This window comes from Colias croceus, chromosome 5, assembly GCF_905220415.1.
Source record: "Colias croceus chromosome 5, ilColCroc2.1".
Taxonomy (NCBI): domain Eukaryota; kingdom Metazoa; phylum Arthropoda; class Insecta; order Lepidoptera; family Pieridae; genus Colias; species Colias croceus.
This window is the reverse complement of record NC_059541.1, coordinates 140,353-160,511: the sequence shown is the minus strand read 5'-3', so window position 1 is coordinate 160,511 and position 20,159 is coordinate 140,353. Positions and strand designations below refer to the sequence as shown.

Here is a 20,159-nt window from a genome sequence, read left to right as displayed (position 1 = left end):
CTAACACTAACATCGATTTAATGAACAACCACTTTACCCATAATTCTCTTGTATTTAATCCAGAACTTAAGTCACGCACATTGAATAATCTTTCATCTTGTCCGACTCCTCAATATCAACCGTTCACTTTCAAACAATTCACCGTATGTGGTGTTAAGAAGAGCATATCATCGATTTCATCCAAAGCCGTCGGTAGTGATAGCATCGGTCGTAATATGATCCTTCCTATCCTAGATATCCTTGCTCCCGTCTTAACCCACATATTCAACTCCTCCATCAGCAACGGAATATTTCCTAATGCCTGGAAAGACGCCCATGTCGTTCCATTGTCGAAAAAGCCAAACCCTACTTCCTTTTCCGACTATCGTCCTATATCCATCCTTCCGTTCCTATCCAAAGTTCTCGAACGGTTAGTTCATGAACAATTAAGCTATTTCCTTAATAAAAACAATATTCTAAATACCTTCCAATCCGGCTTCCGTCCCGGACATAATACGGCTACTGCTCTCACCAAGGTCACCGACGATATACGGTCAGCATTGGATGATAAGCAGCTCACCATTCTCACGTTACTGGACTTCAGCAATACCGTAGATTTTGACATTCTTTTGGGACTGCTACGCTCAATTAACATATCTCCATCGGTGATTGTATGGTTCAAAAGTTACTTGTTGGGACGCCAGCAAAGGATTAAAATTGACAACGTATTTTCTAGCTGGTCTGACATCACTGCTGGCGTTCCACAAGGTGGCGTCCTCTCTCCTCTTCTCTTCTCTATATTTATCAACTCCATATCTCTTTCTCTTACTTCCTTCTCTCACATGTATGCAGATGATCTCCAAATCTACACAATGTCCACGTTCGAGAATTTACCGTCTGCCATAGCAACCACAAATAACGACCTGTCCTTGATCATGAATTGGAGTAGATCTCATGGCTTGGTAGTTAACCCTACTAAGACCAAAACTATTCTTATCGGCAGCTCTTCATTCATATCAAGGGTAGGCTGGTCTAGTTTATCCCCTATTACTGTGGACGGTACTATAATCCCATTCAGCGATAGCATTAAAAGCTTAGGCATCACTATTGACCGAACACTATCTTGGCAACCGCAAATAAATGAGCTTAACAAGAAAATCTTTGCCTCATCTCATTCACTCATGAGAATCCGCAACTTCTTGCCCATCTCAACCAGAACTTCTCTTGCACAATCCCTCCTCCTTCCCATCCTCGATTATGCCGATGTCTGTTATCCCGACCTGACCGAAATCCAGTTGGACAAACTTGAGCGACTCCAAAATGTTTGCATACGCTTCATTTTTGGCTTGCGCAAGTATGACCACTCGCAATACAGGAAAAAGCTCAAGTGGCTACCAATACGTCAGCGTCGGAACACCCACCTTCTCCAACTCCTATACCGTGTCCTGTTTAATCCTAAAACTCCCGGCTACCTAAAGGAAAAATTCCAATTTCGAGAGAGCACTGACTTTAATCTGCGCTGCTCGGAAAATTTACTTTAAAAAATTCCATCTCACAAGACCAAATTTTACCAAAACTCGTTTCATGTGCAAGCTATACTCTTGTGGAATGCTCTTCCAATAAGCATAAGACGCGCTCAATCACTAAACATATTTAAAAAACAAATATTTGACCATTTCTTTAATCAGCTATAATATTTGACGTAATATATCTATAATATGTATATTTATTTATATATTTGCATGTATGTATGTATGTATATGTATGAATGTATGTATGTGTATTATAGTAATTATTTTCGTATTATTATAATATATTACATATGTAATATGTATATCATTTTAAATTATATTTATTTTTATTTATTTTTTTTCTGTCATTATTTCTACCTAGGTATATCATTTTTTTTGTCTGTCTTTTTAATTTTATTTAACTTAAACACTACCTATCTCATTCTATTGCTTAAATCTAATCCTATCCAAAGGTTGCCTGGAAGAGATCGCTTGAAAGCGATAAGGCCGCCTATTTAATATATTGTGTACCTATCTTATATGTTTTTCTCTTATCTTCTGTACCTATGTGTGTGTTAAATAAAGAATTAAAATAAATAAATACCAAAAATGCAGCACTACATCATGCTTAGCGAATTTAGGTTTTTTTGGGTCGATTTCTACCGGCCTACATCTTTATTTTAAAGGCCCCAGTACACAATGGCCCATGCTGACCCATTGCAGGCCATCGCCATTGTGTACACGGGGTAATGGTATATGATGGCGGGCAAGTGTAAATCGTGGCGCGCAATCGGGGAGTTATCGGTTTTTTAGGCACACTTCAAAGGAATCGTGGCGTAGCGTGACCTGTGGTGTTCACACGATGGGCCATTGTTTAGTTCGTCACCGACCGCTGACCGGGATAGTGCACTTTTTTGTTGCGTGCTAGAACTAGAATTTTATTTTTATATTAAAATATAGTATTTGGTCGCCTAAAATGTCAGTATCGCGGAGCAATGAAGAAACTTTCAGGTTTATTGATTTATATCAATCTGAGCCCTGTATAACTTTATGTTGGTACACACTTCTGTAATACTTGAAAACAGTATATAAATAAAAAATAACCGCAGCCGTAACTACTTCTACGTCCATCGCAAGTGGTTTGCCAGGCAGCAATGAGACATGGGCCATTGTGTGAAGTCTAGGGTTGTTGAGGATTCCTCTTCCGCTTCCTCATATTTTTTTTTTCTTTTTGGTTCACAAATTGACACTTAAACAGCCTTAAAAACTATTTACCAAAACAAACATTTGCGGTGCAATTCCTAAACTAGTGAGCACATCGTGCTTAGTGAAACTAATACATAAACTCACTGACAATGTACACGCTACACTTTAAATTTTAAACTTTAAACTTCTATAGTAATTCAAGCAACACTACAATTATTTTCAACACAACGCAGAGTAAATTTTACTTCTGGCTGAGGATAGAGAACTCGAGAAAATATCGAAATTATACCTAACACCATTATAGTACGAACAGCACCTGTTTATAGGAGAGTTTTGACCTACGTTAGTACGACAATAGGGTAATTTAAAGCACTTCCTATTTTCCAAACGGCTAGCAGGACGTGGAACTTCTATTTTAATGCGCGAAAGGAGTTCAGGGCAATCCACCAGACCATGTATCAGTTTGTACAGAAACAGTATATCCAAACACTTACGGCGTACACTTAGAGGCCTCATTTTGTAAAAACTCAATCTTTTTTCGTATGATACCAATGTTTTGCATTGATTATTAATATAATAATGCGGAAGTTCCGCGATATTTTGGGTTCCTCAACCGTTACCGCATCCTCAAAAATAAAAAATTCCTCTTCCTCAAAATTTTGAGGAAATTCATGAGGATGCCGTATCTATGGCAACGCACTCGCTACGCGCAGCGCTATGCGGCCGATTCGATCGAGCGGTGAATTTACAAAGCCTATCCTATGTATACATATATTTTATAAGCCTATGTATACTTTTTGAGTCACGAGTCGGACTCTAATAGATGAGCTTTTATTTATGCATATAACTCGACAAAACCTAATCTATCTAAATAAAAAAGTGACTCGACTTGATTATAATTTCCTATCATCCTCATCCGCATCCCCTAAATTCGTGTGTGAAAATTCCTCTTCCTCATAATCACTTCCTCAACAACCCAAGTGTGAACAGCAAGTGATCGTGGCTACAGTTGTGTTGTAGTCAATGCAGATATAGAATGTTTCAATTGGATAGATACATTATTGTTGTGTATGCAGATATAGAATGTTTTTAGATATATAGGATTTAGGGTGAGTTTTGAAAAAAAAAAAACAATATAAAACTTCGATAAAGCTTTCAGTTTATTAGTTAAACAAATATCACTTTTATTTACAACCAAAGCAATCACAAATTTATAAACTAATAATCACCTAAAACTACTTAACAGATTGAAATATTTACAATAGAGTAACAATTCTTCAAGTTACGGAACGTACACGCGTCAACTACTCGGTCGAGTCACGGAAGGCATCTCGCGATCGTGAAGCGCCCCGACGGCGGGCCGGCGGCGGGTCTGCGGCGGGCCGGCGGCGGGCCGGGGGCGGCCGGGAGCGGGGCGGCGGCGGGCGCGGGCGGCGCTAGCGGGCGGGCGGCTCGGGCGGCTCGCGCGTCGGTCACGCGGACGCCAGCGGCTGCGTCACCACGGGCGAGCGCCGCCGCGGGGACGCCTCCTCGCCGCTGTCGCCCGCCGCCCCCGCGCCCCCCGCACCCGCACCCGCCACCCCCGCACCCCCCGCGCTCCCCGCACCCCCCGCGCTCCCCGCGCCCGTCGGCTCCGTCAGCCGCAACGCCACCTCCAGGTCGCGGAGAACCTGTAAACATAAGTATGCGTAAGAAAAACAATTCCATATAATTATTATATTATATAATATGTCGTAGCCATATCGTAGATTTGCTCATTTCATGATATTATGATCGATCATTTCACGAAATGGTCGCATTTCATGATATGGCCAACATGGTTTGATCAGATCGTTAAATCGTCAACGTTTCACGATATGGTCATCCACATTTGGCCAGATCGTTTAAAATATAATATAAAGTCCGTAAAACATTAAAAAATTCAGAATATTTTTAGAACTTGTTTATTTTCATTTTAGTTAGTGCCACGGCAGTGGCCGGCGAATGCCAGAAGCGAATGGTTTTTGCAATAGAAAACATTCAGGTTAGGTTAGGTTAGACTTTAATAAAGATGCCAGAAGCGAATCGCTTTTTAATAAAGGAACAATTATAATAACATAGGATATATAAACATATTTATGTAAAGGATTTTAAACGCATTTTTTCCTCAATATTAGATATCCGCATTTTCCATAGTACTCGAACTTCTTCGTCGTAAATTATTTGCTATGACTTTCTTCATATTATTGTAATAAAACGAACTATGAAGTTTTAAACTGCGAATAATTAAATTTTCGCCAGCGGCCGCCATCTTATCACATCTTATAACACAGCGCTTGCAGCGCCTCTACCAATAATTAATGTAACTATTTTACGATATGATCAAATAATTTTGATCATTTCATGAAAAAACCGCGCGTTCAGTTGGCCATATCGAGAAACGATTTCTTATCATTGATCTGCTCAAATCACATCATGATGTGGCCAATAGACATTCGACCATTTCATGAAATGCGACCATTTCACGAAATGATCGATCATATCATGAAATGAGCAAATCTACGATATGGCCACGACATATACACCGCGTGATGCCGTAAATTTAAAAATAAATTTATTAAACAGAGTTTTGATTGCTATCGTAGGAAATTTATATATCATCGTTTTAGTACTTCAGAAATTCTATATAACCGACTAAAGCATATCAAACAGTAACTCGATACTTTAACATGTTTGTTATAGCTAAAGTAACATGGTGCGACCCAGCCAGCTTTCGTAAAAAATAAGATTGTTTTTTTTCGAAGTCTCATTAATAGAGCCCCGTTTTAACACAATTGATACGGATTACGGAAACCTAAAAATAATCACACTTCATTTAATCTTGCAATCACGCTTATCTCCTAAACTAGCAATCTTATAGAAAATTAGATAGGAAATTATTTGTTGCCAAGTGAATTGTCTACTGCAAAGTGAAGTGTTATAAATAAATATAAAATTCCTTAAAAACGGATTTCTATTTCCTTGATCTATGCATTTTTTACTTTAAGCTTCGATAAAAAAAAATTAAGAGTAAGCTCTACCAAGTGTGAAAAAGAACAGGAGAATGGTGTCGTCGATGCCCGTAACGTGTACATGACACTTTAGTAGTACCTCGGTCTCCTTGGCGTCGAGCAGCGCGAAGCGGCGGTCGAGCGCGGTTAGGTGCGCGAAGGTGAGGTGCAGGTGCGCGTGCAGCCGCAGCAGCGCCAGCTCGCGGAAGTGCGCCGCGTACAGGTGCGCCACCACGTGGAACAGCAGCCGCACCACGCGCCGCACCACCGCCTCGAACTGCGCCGGGAACTCGTTCGCTGCGCACCCCGACCAGTGAGCACCCCCAAGCGCCACTCAACGATTCATGTCTGTTCTCTCCGACGACCAGATGTGACGTCGGAGAGAACAGACATATTATTTACGTTCGTAGTTCGTACGGTCCGGAATTCGGAAATCGATACGCACCTCAGACGGATTTCGATTGAAAAATTTAAATCCGAAAGTATATGGGGAACAGGGAAATTTTATGCGTATCTGTGTAATCTGAATTCACATCACATGAGTAAATAAATAGTACAGTGACGCATGGTTTGTACCAACCCAATAAAAATGTATTTACTTTTTACTTTTGTAGTATTATTCATACATACAATGCAATAAGCAAACCATTATTAATAATAAAATAAAAATGAAAATATAATATTATAATTGACTGAAGACTGTGCACAGTGCAAATATTTGTTTTTATAAAATGAGATCTATTGCTATATGCATAGGGTACCTTTTTCCTTATAAACGGAAGCTAACCAAAAGCTGTCCGAGCGAGAGGTCTTATAACGGTCCTTGTCTAAAGTTTTGACAACTCAACCAATCGTTGATGTTTGTTTGGTAGTAAGGGTGACCATGAATTTTGTTTGACTTTGCACCATCTCACAAATTATGTATCGGTTAAATATTTAACTTAAAGACCGCGAGCCCTTTAGCACGTAAGCGATAACGTTACGAAAACTGTATTATTCAGCAAGGAATATGTATCAGGACATTTACACGCCCGTTTTTCAAGCAATTTGTCCCTCATTTTGTTTGGCCATGGTCACCTCATTAGCAAGAGACAAGTTGGAGACGGGAACGCTCTCATTCGGAGCGGTTTTCACGCCATAGTACACAGTCTAAATTATTAAACTCAAACTCAAAACTCAAACATTCATTTATTCAATTAGACTACTATTTAGTGGCACTTTCGAATCTAGACACGCGGCAGCGTGTCAAGCCGAGTTCAAGCGAAGAGAACTGGCGAGCAGCAGCCGTGTGTATATTTACACGAACCATTTCGAGCCACTTTTCACCCCCTTATAACTCGAAAACTATTTAAGTTATATAAACCAAATTTGGTACATATCAAGAGGACCTCAAGATAAACAAGAACATTAAATTTCATAAATACAGATTAAACAGTTGCGTAGATATTAATATCCAAAAATCGCAATTTTTAAGACTGACTGACTTATAGACATATACAAAACCTAACCCACTTCCAGATGACCTAGAAAGTTCAAATTTTGTAATCAACTAGGTAATAGTGAGTGTACAAAGGAAAAAATCAGAAAATACTGAATTTATTTGTATTTAATTTTTTTTTTTCAATGACATAAATTTTGTTTGTATGGAAAAATGGAAAAGTTTAAAAAAAAAGAAAATAGTATATTCACCTTACTAGTCTTAAAAAATAGATCAAAACTAATCAGTGGCCGAAAAAAATTTTGAAATCCATCAATAAATGACTGAGATATAGATTATTGAAGTTTACATATTTTAGGACGAAACATCTGTAGATTCGAAGCGCCTCTGACATCACACAGCACACTCACTCGCGCTAGTATCGCTAGGGCGGATTACTTCGATTGCATGATTTCTTTATTCAAAACTGTTATTAAACGTAAAATAAAAGAAAATTGTAATAAAAATATTGCCTTTATTGCTCATACAGTTAAAAATAATATATAATTTTACATATTCACATTTATTTATTCTTTATTTATGAGTGTTTAGTTTAGTTTTAATTTCAGTGTAAATAAATAAATAAATAAATAAAATCATTATTTTGCTTTAAACATGGTATTCAATGGTGATACAATTATATTAATAAAGCACAAACATGTTTAGCCAATACAAGCATGCAAAAATAATTACCATAAATGGTGTAATGGAAGAAGGCTTCGTCGAAGGTCGAAATGATTTAATTTGCGCAATATTAATATGAGTGAAACATCTTTAGGCGCGATTAGAGTAAAATTTCAAGATCGCGTCATGGCAATACCGTAACGTCATGGAGTAAGGCGACGATTCTTCTACAACGATCTTTGCATTTTGGTAATAGTGTGTGTACAAATTCATTCATTTTTTAGAACCTCACAAAATATAAACAGTATGTAAAACTAGCCTCATCAAATTATGGGGTTCAATAGGTCATTAGTTGTTTGCTTTGTGAAAATAATTATATTATTCAAATTAAAAAAGTTATATTTTGCAATAAACATTGTTCTCTAAGGGAAAATAAAACAATTGAGTTTTCAGTCAACCTAAGAACTTAATACATCTTTGTAAATAAATTTCTGGACTGTCTGCAGAACTTGGCACACATTTAGATCTCATTTCTTTTTTTGGCAAATTAAGTCAACGATTGAACTCGGCTCCAATTTTTACATTTATCGTCATTACATAATTATTTTTAACATTTACCACCGATTCGGAAAGCAGTGATCTATGGAGAAGAACCGACAAGAAACTCTATAGTTGCTCTTTTAAAATCATGTCGAAATTACATTAGTATAACGACTTAGTCTTGTACACGATAATCTACCACATTAGTGGCCACGCACACAATGTTTCATATGCATGTAGAAGTAGACCCATTTGCGCGGTTGTGTGAAGCTTTGACTCTGTACTATTTATTTACTCATGTTCAGATTCTGAACTCAGACAGGCATTTAGGCCATGTGCGGCCGGTCTTAGCAATGTAGACGAGGATAACGTTAGTCTAGCTCGATAGATAAGGTTCTATCTACTTGAGCTTATGCTCAAGTTTTTATAGACGGTAAAGGTGATGATCGCACTGCTCTTCGAGCGTTACGAAAGGGCCTCTCGCTTACCGTACTTAGTAGGAAAGATAGTCTCGTCGTTGATGGTCTTCTGCGTGTAGGTCATGACATAGTCGACGTACTGCGGCGCCGCGACGCGCGACTTCTTGCCACGCTCGTCGTACCACGCGTACGATCGGCCGCCTGGGCCCGCCATGTCGCCGCAGCTGGCGGCCGTGCAGAACTCCGACACGGTGCCGTACAGCAGGTTCACGTGCTCGAACAGCGCCAGCGCTGTAACACGCAAACAAGGGGTCACAGGGAGCGAAACGAAGCGTTCGTTTCGACTTTCGGAAGGTTGCGAAAACTCCATTTTAAATTAAAATGAATTATAAATGCACGGAGTGTCACAAGTTATATATCAAGGTCACAAGGGCGCGCGCGGTGGCCCCACTGCCGCGGCCGCAAGCTGCACGCTTCCCACGATTGTCATTGTATACTATTACGTTACTTCGCTTTTTGTTATCTACAAACCACTGCTGTGTACTGGTCTGATTTTATTTAATTGATGTATACTTATTCTCAAACGTTAAAGATTATTAACGTTACGAATACGTGTATTTATCTACGTGCTATAATGCTTGTGTATGAACTATCTTTGTATAACGTTAACACATTTTGGAAATAATAATTTATTTTATATTTAATTTTCAGCACATTAGACCATGTCCAAGTAGTGGACCAGGTGATTGAGAAATTCTCAGAATTTAGTAAGCCCTTGTACCTAGCCTTCGTAGCCTACAAAAAGCTTTTGACACAATTACTGAAAAACTAGATATAAAATCCAGACTTTCCAGAAAAGAATCGAAAGAAGCTGCCTAGGCATCAAACTTAAAGAAAGAATAAAGAACATCGACATTCAAAAAAAAAAGTATGTGATCACTTGGCTCGCTACAAAGACGATAGATGGACCCTCAGTTCAGTGAAATGGTCGGAGCGGAGCCAAGAGGCACCAGGACAAGGGGTCGACCAAGGGCCAGGTGGGATGAGGAAATAGTAGCAGTTGCTAGCGGAAATTGGCTGTACTCAGCCCAAGACAGGGGCAAGTGGCACTCTTTGGGGGAGGCTTAAAAGCCTGCGGGTAAACCCGTACGGGGTCCATATACTACTTACTTTATTAATGTATATGTTACCGGAAATGTATGAAATCAAGGAATTGTATACAATTCCTAGGAAATGTGTACAATTCCGATATCATTTAGGAAATGTATAAAATATTGTTTAAAAAACTATTTAATGCATGCATATCCTAGGAAATGTATAATCTTCCTAGGAATTGTATACAATTCCAATATCGTATTAGGAAATGTGTAAAGTAAATGCTTTCTGTAATAAAACACATTGTTATTTTTTTTTATTATAGCTCTTATTGATACAATCGGGTAACAGTCATACCGTAAAATTGTAGTAATATTATGTTCATATTATTATCTAGCTAATTAACATTTTAAAAATCAACTATACAACTTTTAACGTAAATATCACGCCGTATTACATTACGGCTAGCTGTTTTAATATGCCGATAATTCGTCTTTTTCCAAAATTCTACAAAAAGACGGTCGCGAGCCGACGGAGCCCCACTTCTGGGGCTCCTATTTCTGTGTAGTTTTAAAAAACACGAACCTAACCTAACCCACCCCCTTATCCAAACCAAAAATTTCTGATTACGAATTATCGGCATAGTTACTACAAAATGCCGACCGGCCACATTATATACAACTTGCCTGCGACATATCAATATCTTAAATGTTTTACATTTCCGATAGCTATTTAGGAAATGTATAGATTTCCTAGGAAATGTGTATAAAATAATTTATTTCGCACATTTCCGTACGATTTTAGGAATTATATACATTTCCTAGGAATTGTATACAATGACGGATTACATACATTTCCGGTAACATATATAAACTTAACACTAGTATCTCAATTTTTTCTAATAGTGTACTCCAACTGTAATTGAAATTGTATCTTATGGAACAAATAAAGCTTTATTTATTTATTTTATTTTTCACTGTTCAATAGTTTTATTGAATCCTTTTTTCTTAGACTGAATCACCTAATCAAACTTAAGTATTTTAAATAACTTACTATTAATTGCCAAAAAAATATGTAGATAAGAATAATATAATGTTGTACTATAATAACTAATTGATAGCATACGTACTGTGCGAGGCGAGCCACTCGTTGTAGTCGAGGCCGTGCGGCAGCTCCACCAACTGGCGCATGTCGAGCTCGGGCAGCTTGCGCTCCAGCAGCGCCTCCTGCAGGTACAGCTTGGGGTCGCCGCCGCCCTCGCCCTCGCGCTCCTTGCGGCGGGCCTTCCTGCAACGTGCGAGTGCTCGTTAGTCGCTTGCCGCATTCATCTCGACCGCTAACAGACGCATCGATCGTATCCAAACAACCCGTCTACTAATTCATCTAGCGCGTATTGCTTCTACAGCTCATAAGATACATACGATATCCTACTAATTACTAATAAATTATGTGAAAAACCATAATCTAACAATTTTTCATTCTAAGTGCACAGTGCATCAACACTAATTTCCGTATTATTTCTTTCACTCATCACAAAAATACTCATAGAAAGACGAAAATTAAGATCCCACTGCAGGATCCTTTGAGGGCTCGAGCCGTAATTCACAGCGTTGACCATGTGTAAACTAGCTGACGTCACATATCAACATCGGACCGATCGCGATTGGAACAGTGATTATTTGGGGATGGATAATGTTGAAAAATCTATTTATTGCATGCACGCTCGTCTGATATCAAACCGCCGACTTTTCCATTGCCTACCGAAGCCTACTGAGTAGTGGTTGACTACTCTTACTCGTTTTATCAATAGATATTTAATCTATATATTATAATGCTAGCGGTCCGCCCCGGCTTCGCCCGTGGTACATATTTACGTTTTCTCTATGTAAGAACCATCCTCGTACTTCAAGGAATATAATAAAAAAAGAATTATCGAAATCGGTCCACCCGTTCACACGTGATGCCGTGACAACGCGAAACGGGTTTCATTTTTATATATATACTAGCGGTCCGCCCCGGCTTCGCCCGTGGTACATATTAACGTTTTCTCTACATAAGAACCATCCTCGTACTTCAAGGAATATAATAAAAAAAGAATTATCGAAATCGGTTCAGCCGTTCTCGAGTTATGGAATTACAACGAAAAGTGGCATTGATTTTTATATATTAGATATATAGATTTATATGGGGTATTATTTAAACGAGAGACAGTAAATTATAGTTTTGAGTGACAAAAAAAATGGATTGGGGCTTGATTGGGGTTATAGAATTACTAAGCGAGTGACAGACTGCAAGTGGCGATAAATCAATATACCAACAACTTACAAACATTTATTATTTAAGTTACTCAAAATGAGCAGCTTCATAATATTTGAGGGACCTAAAATTTGATTGAGTGACAACATGATATCTTGCATTTTTTCAATATTTGGCCTATGTTTAACTCCCCCTTGACGTAATCTTTCTTTAGTGCCATGTTTTAAAAAACGTCTGAGGTTTTTGTTGCTCCAGTTGAACCGAAGGGGCTGACAAGACCCAATTTTGTTAAAATTGAAGTTATTAATTGAGCAGTTTTTTAAGAAAATATATTTATTATAGCCCATCAAAAATAATATATGTTAATATTCATCATATTTCGAAGAACTTGGACGGACTCGATACATAATTTGACGATATCGGCTCGATGGAAAATAATTGCAAAGATTGGTCTTAAAATCATCATTAAACGATTTTATGTCTTTATTTTTTTGACATACGGGTCTGCAATTTAAAACACGAAGTCAACATATTCATACCTGAACCTCTAACGAGTCATATTTCTCATATTGCGCTGCGGAATTGCACGATCTAATTCCGCCATCCCCGTTTTTCCATCGTTCGTCGAGGCGCACAGACTCTAGGCACCGCCATATGGTGGACGTTCCATGTACCCGGACAAAGCGGTTCGGATCGACATTCTTCATTCGAACCGCGAGGGACTGGAACATGCTTCCTGAGTCTGTGTTCCCCGACGAGTACAATATGGAGGTCTTCAAGAAAAGAGTGAACAGGTACCTTCTAGGAAAGCGCGCTCCATCTTAGGCCACATCTCAGCTTTCCATCAGGCGAGATAGTGGTCAAGCGCTTTCCTATCAAACAATAAAAAAAAAATAAAAAAAATATGACCCACACTTTTCCTTAAATCACATATTTTCTTATTATTTTCTTCTACGACCTGGCCCCGCCCAGTAACAGTGATTGCGCTCTCGTTCTCGCACACTGTCCAATTGTATGGGAGTAAACGAGAGCGCAATCACTGTTACTGGCAACAAAATTGGGTCTTGTCAGCCTCTTATTGGCTATGTGCGAAGTGGGTGGTGGGGAACGGCAAATCGATCGTAGCGCACGACATGGCAGAAATGTGAATTAATTCTGGGCTGTCATGTGTCAAATTGCTTTATTTTCATAACTTCCTTTATAATTTTAAGTAAAAACGTAAAAATTTGCGATATGGGTACAGGGTACATGCTGTGTCGTAAATTGTAAAAACAATGGGAAAAACAGTTCGTGCAAGTTTTATTCGTTTCCAACATCAAAGTGGACATTACAGCAAAGACAAAAATGGATAGCTGCTGTGAAGAGAACCAAGAAACTACTAAAGAAGAAACCCAACAAACATATGATATTGCTCGAGTCCGAGATCCATGTGGAAATAATTATGCAAAGACTGAGAGTTTATCGAATTTTAGATAAAATTCCTCACAATATATTTGATTGTTTCGATACATGTATGTTGTGTATTAGTCAATTTACAGCCCTCAATTTTTGATAATATAAATAATAGTAATCGTATTATAACACATTTTTTGTAATTCAAAACAAAGTTTCTTATTATTAAATCAATAATGTTTCATTTATAAATTCGTATTCTTTAAAAATGTAATAACATTAAGTAGAAATAATTTGGAATGTAATCAACTTAGGTAATCAAAAACACAACATCTACTAAAATTACTTAACATTAGAGCAATTGAAAATATTTTTTTCCTGTGAAATCACGCTTACGTGTAGCTTTTCCCGTTCGTTCTAAGCTCTTCCACTTCTCTCACATGCTGTGCTAATATTAATTTTTCCCTTTTTGCTCAGTTTGAGGTTGGAAATGTATTTTATGCTTAATCCATTCAAATCCCGTACGTATTATAATATCCATATTTTTCACGAGGAAGAAAATCGCTAGGTATAATATACACACTCACTTTTTACACTATTTTTTTCAATTTCGTTGAAAAACTAGTCGAAAATCAATATCACAAAAATATCTTATCATCTAGTTGACATGATTTGATAGATGACAAGTCCTGAATAGTTGCGGCCACTAGGGGCGCTGTCATCGCGCACACCACGAATACTCTGTCCATTATATTATTTGCTTTTTGACAGCTTCACGCCTATGAAGGATTGTATTGTCTATGTTAAAATGTCATACAAATAATTATTGTACTTCATGGACATGCCCCGCCCACTTAGTGATTTCTACACAGAATTGTTCAATGATGGGTCGATAGATTATAATAATCGATAGAAATACTCTGTAAAATGTATCCGATACAGAAAAACTCTTCACATAATACAAAAACTATACGCATTTATAATGTACTAGCTTTCCGCCTGCGGCCTCGTCCGCCTTTTTAAAGAAAAACCCGCATAGATCCCGTTCCCGTGGGATTTCCGGGATATAACCTAGCCTATGTTGCAGTGAAGATGCAGCTTTCTAATGGTGAAAAAATTTTTGAAATCCGTCCAGTAGTTTATGCGTGAAAACCATACATACATACATAATTACAAACCTTCCTATTTATAATATTAGTATTGACTAGGTATGTATGTAAAGTCATATAAAATTTATTAATTTAATTCTTACGCCTAGGTAGGTAACTGTTTCATTGCTATAACGTTGCCCAATCACAACGCTCACAGACATGATACATTGCATACCAATTGGATTTCGACAATTATTTTCAAAAGCTTAGACAAATGCAATGTTAATGTTACCTTACATCTGTCGATCATCACACACACGCATTGTTTCAAATCACGCATATAGATTGTAGGTACCTACCAACTATTCAAATTCATGAAAATCTAAGTTTATTTTTTTCGCAAGCAGGGTTAACCTCATTTCATGGGTACCATCACTGTGTCAAAGTTCTTCGTTATAAATAAAAATGAATGAATGCAGCACATGTCCCTATTAATCATGTTACGAGAATATTTTCGTGCGAATAGCACGCGACAGATACAATCTAGATTGCATAATATTTATTTTAGCTTAGATAAAATTAATCAATAAGAATGCAGGTACTAACGTTATATAGAGTTTATTCAGTAGTGTCGAAAGCCAGGTAAATAGTATCTTCAAGTAGCTATCCATTGCTGGAACTGATTCGGCGCTGCGCATGAGTCGCGGCCTTCGTCACGAAGAAGGAACTAATCTCTCGCCTTTAACGTCACCAAAGGTCAAGCTCTCGGTAACGACGTCACACACTTCTAGTCTTCGATAGTGTCTAATAATGCGCGTAAATTTGTAAACTGGCCGACGGTCACACTTCCACATCATTATATTAGCAGAAAATTAAAAAAAAATGCAAACAACAACAAATCACATTACCACCATTAAAATTTAATTTTCGTCCTAAGCGGACTTTTCAATTGTACGGAGAAGAGACGAAAACAACCGTTAATAACGAAAAAGACACGACCTCAAAATGTGACTATAAAACTAAAGGTAGAACAGAAAACCACACATTACGGCAATAAACACTTAAAAAGCACTCGATAACCTCGGGCCGCGTCTCACCTGAAAGGTACGGCCGAGTATAGATAGGAGGGCAGCGAGAACAGCACGCCGAGCACCACCGCGTGACACATTGCGCCGGCGACTGAGCGCGAGTAGCGAGCGTGCCCCCCTCCCGCCGCGCCCCGCGCCGCCACACTTCCCTCGCTCATCGCCCACGTGACACTAATGTATTGTACCAACAGTGACACTACCTTGTCAGAACATGGAACGATCGACGAGGGTACAGGTGACGAGTGGTGACTGAGCAAATTACGTAACGTCATAACAAGTCTGTCGGGTATTTGTTCGTTGCCGGCTGTTGTAATGATTCTGATCCAGAGAAGTTTGCATAGTAGAATTAGGCTAATGTGAATCGGGGAAGAGCTGAAAGTGTCACCGGCGAGCGTTAACCCCGCGCGGCCGTCTGCGGGCGCCCTGCCAACGCACACACCACCTAGCCAGTAGCCACACATATCTATCACCTATGACATCTTATATATTTCCTCAATAGGCATTCAACCATCACAAACATTAAGCAGTTATTCGAAATTAAATTACACACACACACACACACCTAAAAATTGTGTTGAAATACACCGTGAAATGACTATGACATTTTTTATTAATACCGTTTTTGCCCGCGGTTTCACTCGCGTTCTAATAGTACATCTAAACCATTGTAGTAGTAGTAGTAATAATCTATTGCATTTGAGAGAGCGAAATGTTCATCTGCAGCTATGAGGCGGCCACGAGCGACTCAATCACGTCGGCCCGCCTGCTCGCTTTCCACACGGAACTCATTGCTTACATTTTGGGTTAAGCGCGTCGCCTGCGTTCCGCCAGGCTCATTCATTCATCAGACAGACAGACAGGCGAGCTACTTTATTTCACAAAATCACAAGAAAGCTAAAACTCAAGAATATAATCACTTTCAGGGAATACTTCTTCAAAAAACAATAATACGTCCTTTCATCACAGAATTACTCACTGAGTTCTCATTACATTACTATGCCCATGGCCGCGGCCGCGGTGTCCCAACCCTTTTTCTAACCGACAATGATTAACATGATCACTGATTAAACGTAACATCCAACTTTGCTTATGGACAATCTACCTAGCTTGTGCAATGAATAGGGGCCTAGTAGAATTTTTTATATGTACGTATGGTTAAAATCTGAAGGCCGAGTGCGGGTTGGTAGATGTCACATGTCAGCGAACTTTTAGATTCTCCGATATGCCGATGTCGCAGTTTTCCTGACCCGTATCGAGCAGTGGTGATTTGGATAATATGCAGATAAATTGAAAAATCTATTTATTTCTTGTACGCTCAACCTGTATTGCAACCACTTTTCCTTTTGTAATTTTTGAATGAATCGATATACTGTACATATAAACGGATGAATCTGCAGAAACCGAATAGGTAATAATAATAGAGAAATTCACGTCTCAATTGTAACATTATACATGATTATTATGAAACGTTGTGGTCGACGATGCGGCTGACGGCGGAACACAATGGCAGAAGTGAATCAGAGCGGCTCGGAGCCGGCGCGCGGCGGATTCGCGCCCCGAGTGCCCCAGCCCCACTACCGCTCCGACACACAATCTCTCCGCTTTGTTTTGTGATCCACAATTGTTTCATGCATTAATTGCTTTTATGTACCAAACCAGCTGATATATGTTATAATCTAAGGCTAGACAGTGATGTCTATTGAAAGATATGTTAATTATTTATACTCACGTGCTTAACCTGTCTTCTTTTAGAAAAAATAGGCGCTTTCTTAATGAACCCTTTTTTTACAAGGAACTATTAGGTGTCATATACCTAATAGTTTATTTTTAGTTCAGTTAAATTAAAAAATATTTCAATTAAGCTCATCTCGCAGCGAATATCCGCTACTCAGATATTTCAACATTAGAACTGAAAAAAAGTTTAAAATCACGCATAAGTCGGTAATAACCACATACCACAGAACAGTAAGAACAAATAGAAGTGCGATGTGGGCGTGGCCCACGTGTCACTAGTAAGGTAAGATCACCTAACTCGCTCTCAGTTGTGCGCGGAAAAATATTCGAGTCGGTTGTCAGCTATCAAACCTTTTTTCCATATTTATTCATTATTTAGGGCGTGTTGTTCGGTATTAGAGTGGAAAAATGATAGCAGACGAAATAATATCAGCAATCGAGGCATTTCATACCATCGGTAAGTCCTATAGAAATCTAAATAACAAGACACATAGAAGTGCTATAATGTCATTATTAGTATGAAAACCACTGTCGCCAAAACCCACACATTAAACCGAGAACTAGACAGTTCACACAAGTAAACTATGCCTTTTATTGGACAGCTTCATTTTAATGAAAACTAACTTAAATAATAAATTTCGCATTTTAATATGTACCCTAACTCACGACTTTACGGTTTATTTTAGTATAACATCCCTAGGTACGTGAGATGTTTTGTTTCCTTTTGCTTAGAAACTTCAAATACGAAAAAATTCGGCTACTCGACAACAGAGGGCGTTAATTTTTGATAGATGTAACTTTGGACCTCAACGCATAGAAATAAGGTTGAAATTTCATTAACGTCATTCAATGTTCATTCAACGCTTTAGTGATGTAAGACATCATCAGCCTTGTTATCAAAATCAAATCAAATCAAATCATTTATTTATTTCTCCTCACAATTCCAAATCACATAAAATCAACAATAATCTACATGCATACAAAATTATAAATTTTTTTATCGATAGTTAAATGATAGTTAACAAATAAGAAATATATAGTTGAAATATTAGATTTTAATACAGTGGTAGGCTCATCTCGTGAGCCCACGGCAGACTGTAGATATATAAGAAATAAAAATATGTTATGTACTTAAATATTTATTTATCTATAACTATATACAAATAATAAAACAGTGTCTGTACATTTTATAATATATTATTAAAAAATAAATGGAGGGGGTTTAGAAACTGAGAGTATAAATCTCGAACACCTGATGCAGAACCGCGCCAGACCACCAAAACTATAAGAGTTATAAAAATAATTGTGCCATAACAAAAATCGTTCCATATGATAGCATTTCCTGCTGAAAGTATTAATTTAAAGATCTGAAATGTACTGCGAGCCCTTTTACACTATAACATAGGAAAGACAACAGAGACGCACAAACTTTCGCATTTATAATATTAGTAATATGTCCCGAATACACATAAAACAAAAAATTCAAAATCAATTAGAAAGTGAGAGTAAGAGAGAGAATTGCTGGAGTACGGCGTGAAGAGATAGAACAAGAGCACAACGAAAGTAGTTTATAAAGAGATTAGATAGGGAGGCGAAGAGGGGAATTTTCTGTAATACTCGAGCGTGGCAGTTTAAGATATGAGAGATACCTTAGACCTAATAGAACAACCTTGTTAACTATTTAGCTCTATATGTAGTGACGCGCGCCTAGGATAGACGATCAGATTAGTAAAAAAAAATCGATAGTCTGAAATACTCGAGCGCGTCAGATTAAGATATTGGGGGTTGATTTTAGTGTTTTAAGACTAAATTTAACTAATCTGACCATAAGTCCTTGACGCCGCCGAGTTATAGGGTCGCGAACTTGTAAAAAAAAACGTTAATCCGGCATTCTCGAGCGCGATTGTTTTTATTTTTATTTTGAAGAATATAATCCAAAACTTACTAAAAATACAAAATCTGCCGGTTTCCGGACCGACCGGAAGTCTGGAGGAGCCATTTCTTCTTCCAAAAAACGCGTTGCAGCATATAAGTCGCGAACTTTACTTTTTCCAAAAAAATAAACAAAAAAGGTAATTTTATTTTACAAAAAAAGGTCTCTTTTCATTTTTGTCCAAAGTTAAAACTTTTTTTACTTAAACGGTTTTTTGAGTATATCTCGAAAACTGAGGGTGTTAAGAAAAATTGATATGAAATAACGATGATTAAAAAAAAGAAACCCACAAACCTTTTTCGGTCAGATTAAGAGAACCCACCAACATTTTTGTCAGATTAAGAAAATATGCTTTCAGGATACCGAGATGAACCTCCCCTATGAAAATCTGACGCGCTCGAGTATTTCAAAAGGACTTTTTTTTTCTGCATTTTCAAAAATTCATCGTAACTGATCGTCATGCCGTAATCGTCAGTTTTTTTAAGGGGAGCTTCCTTGGGGCCTACTAGGGCATGAATATCGGAATCTCGGAATCTCGCAATATCGGAATCTCGGAATGAAAATTGCGATATTACAATTCCGATACTGAATGATCCAATATCGTTATATCGGAATTAAGATTTTGCACGCCTCATAAGCGAAGCGTTGAGGTGGGTACTACTGTCACTTCGCGCAAAACATCTGATTTTTCAATCTTAAAATGTCTTTATGTATCATACATTGCACTTGTAAGATAATACATACACACACATATTAAGAAAAAACACTATTTTTAACATTCATGA

The 20,159-nt window shown here is 38.0% G+C and overlaps 1 protein-coding gene across 7 annotated transcripts in view; it reads right to left on the bottom strand.

Annotated features, from left to right (window-relative positions):
• Positions 1-3,832: 3,832 nt before the first annotated feature.
• Positions 3,833-20,159, bottom strand: part of LOC123691591 (MOB kinase activator-like 2) — a 51,954-nt gene continuing 35,627 nt past the window's right edge. For 5 of the 7 annotated variants that reach the window (XM_045636050.1, XM_045636051.1, XM_045636052.1 and 2 more), the window contains 4 exons: positions 11,010-11,167; positions 8,855-9,076; positions 5,826-6,022; positions 3,833-4,366 (listed from right to left, as the gene is read on the bottom strand). In XM_045636050.1, coding sequence (XP_045492006.1) covers positions 4,169-4,366; positions 5,826-6,022; positions 8,855-9,076; positions 11,010-11,167 — 775 coding nt within the window. In that variant the 3' untranslated portion in view covers positions 3,833-4,168. Of the gene's footprint in view, positions 4,367-5,825; positions 6,023-8,854; positions 9,077-11,009; positions 11,168-15,225; positions 15,995-20,159 lie in introns of those variants that run through there. The other 2 variants (XM_045636046.1, XM_045636049.1) reach the window with 2 other exon arrangements.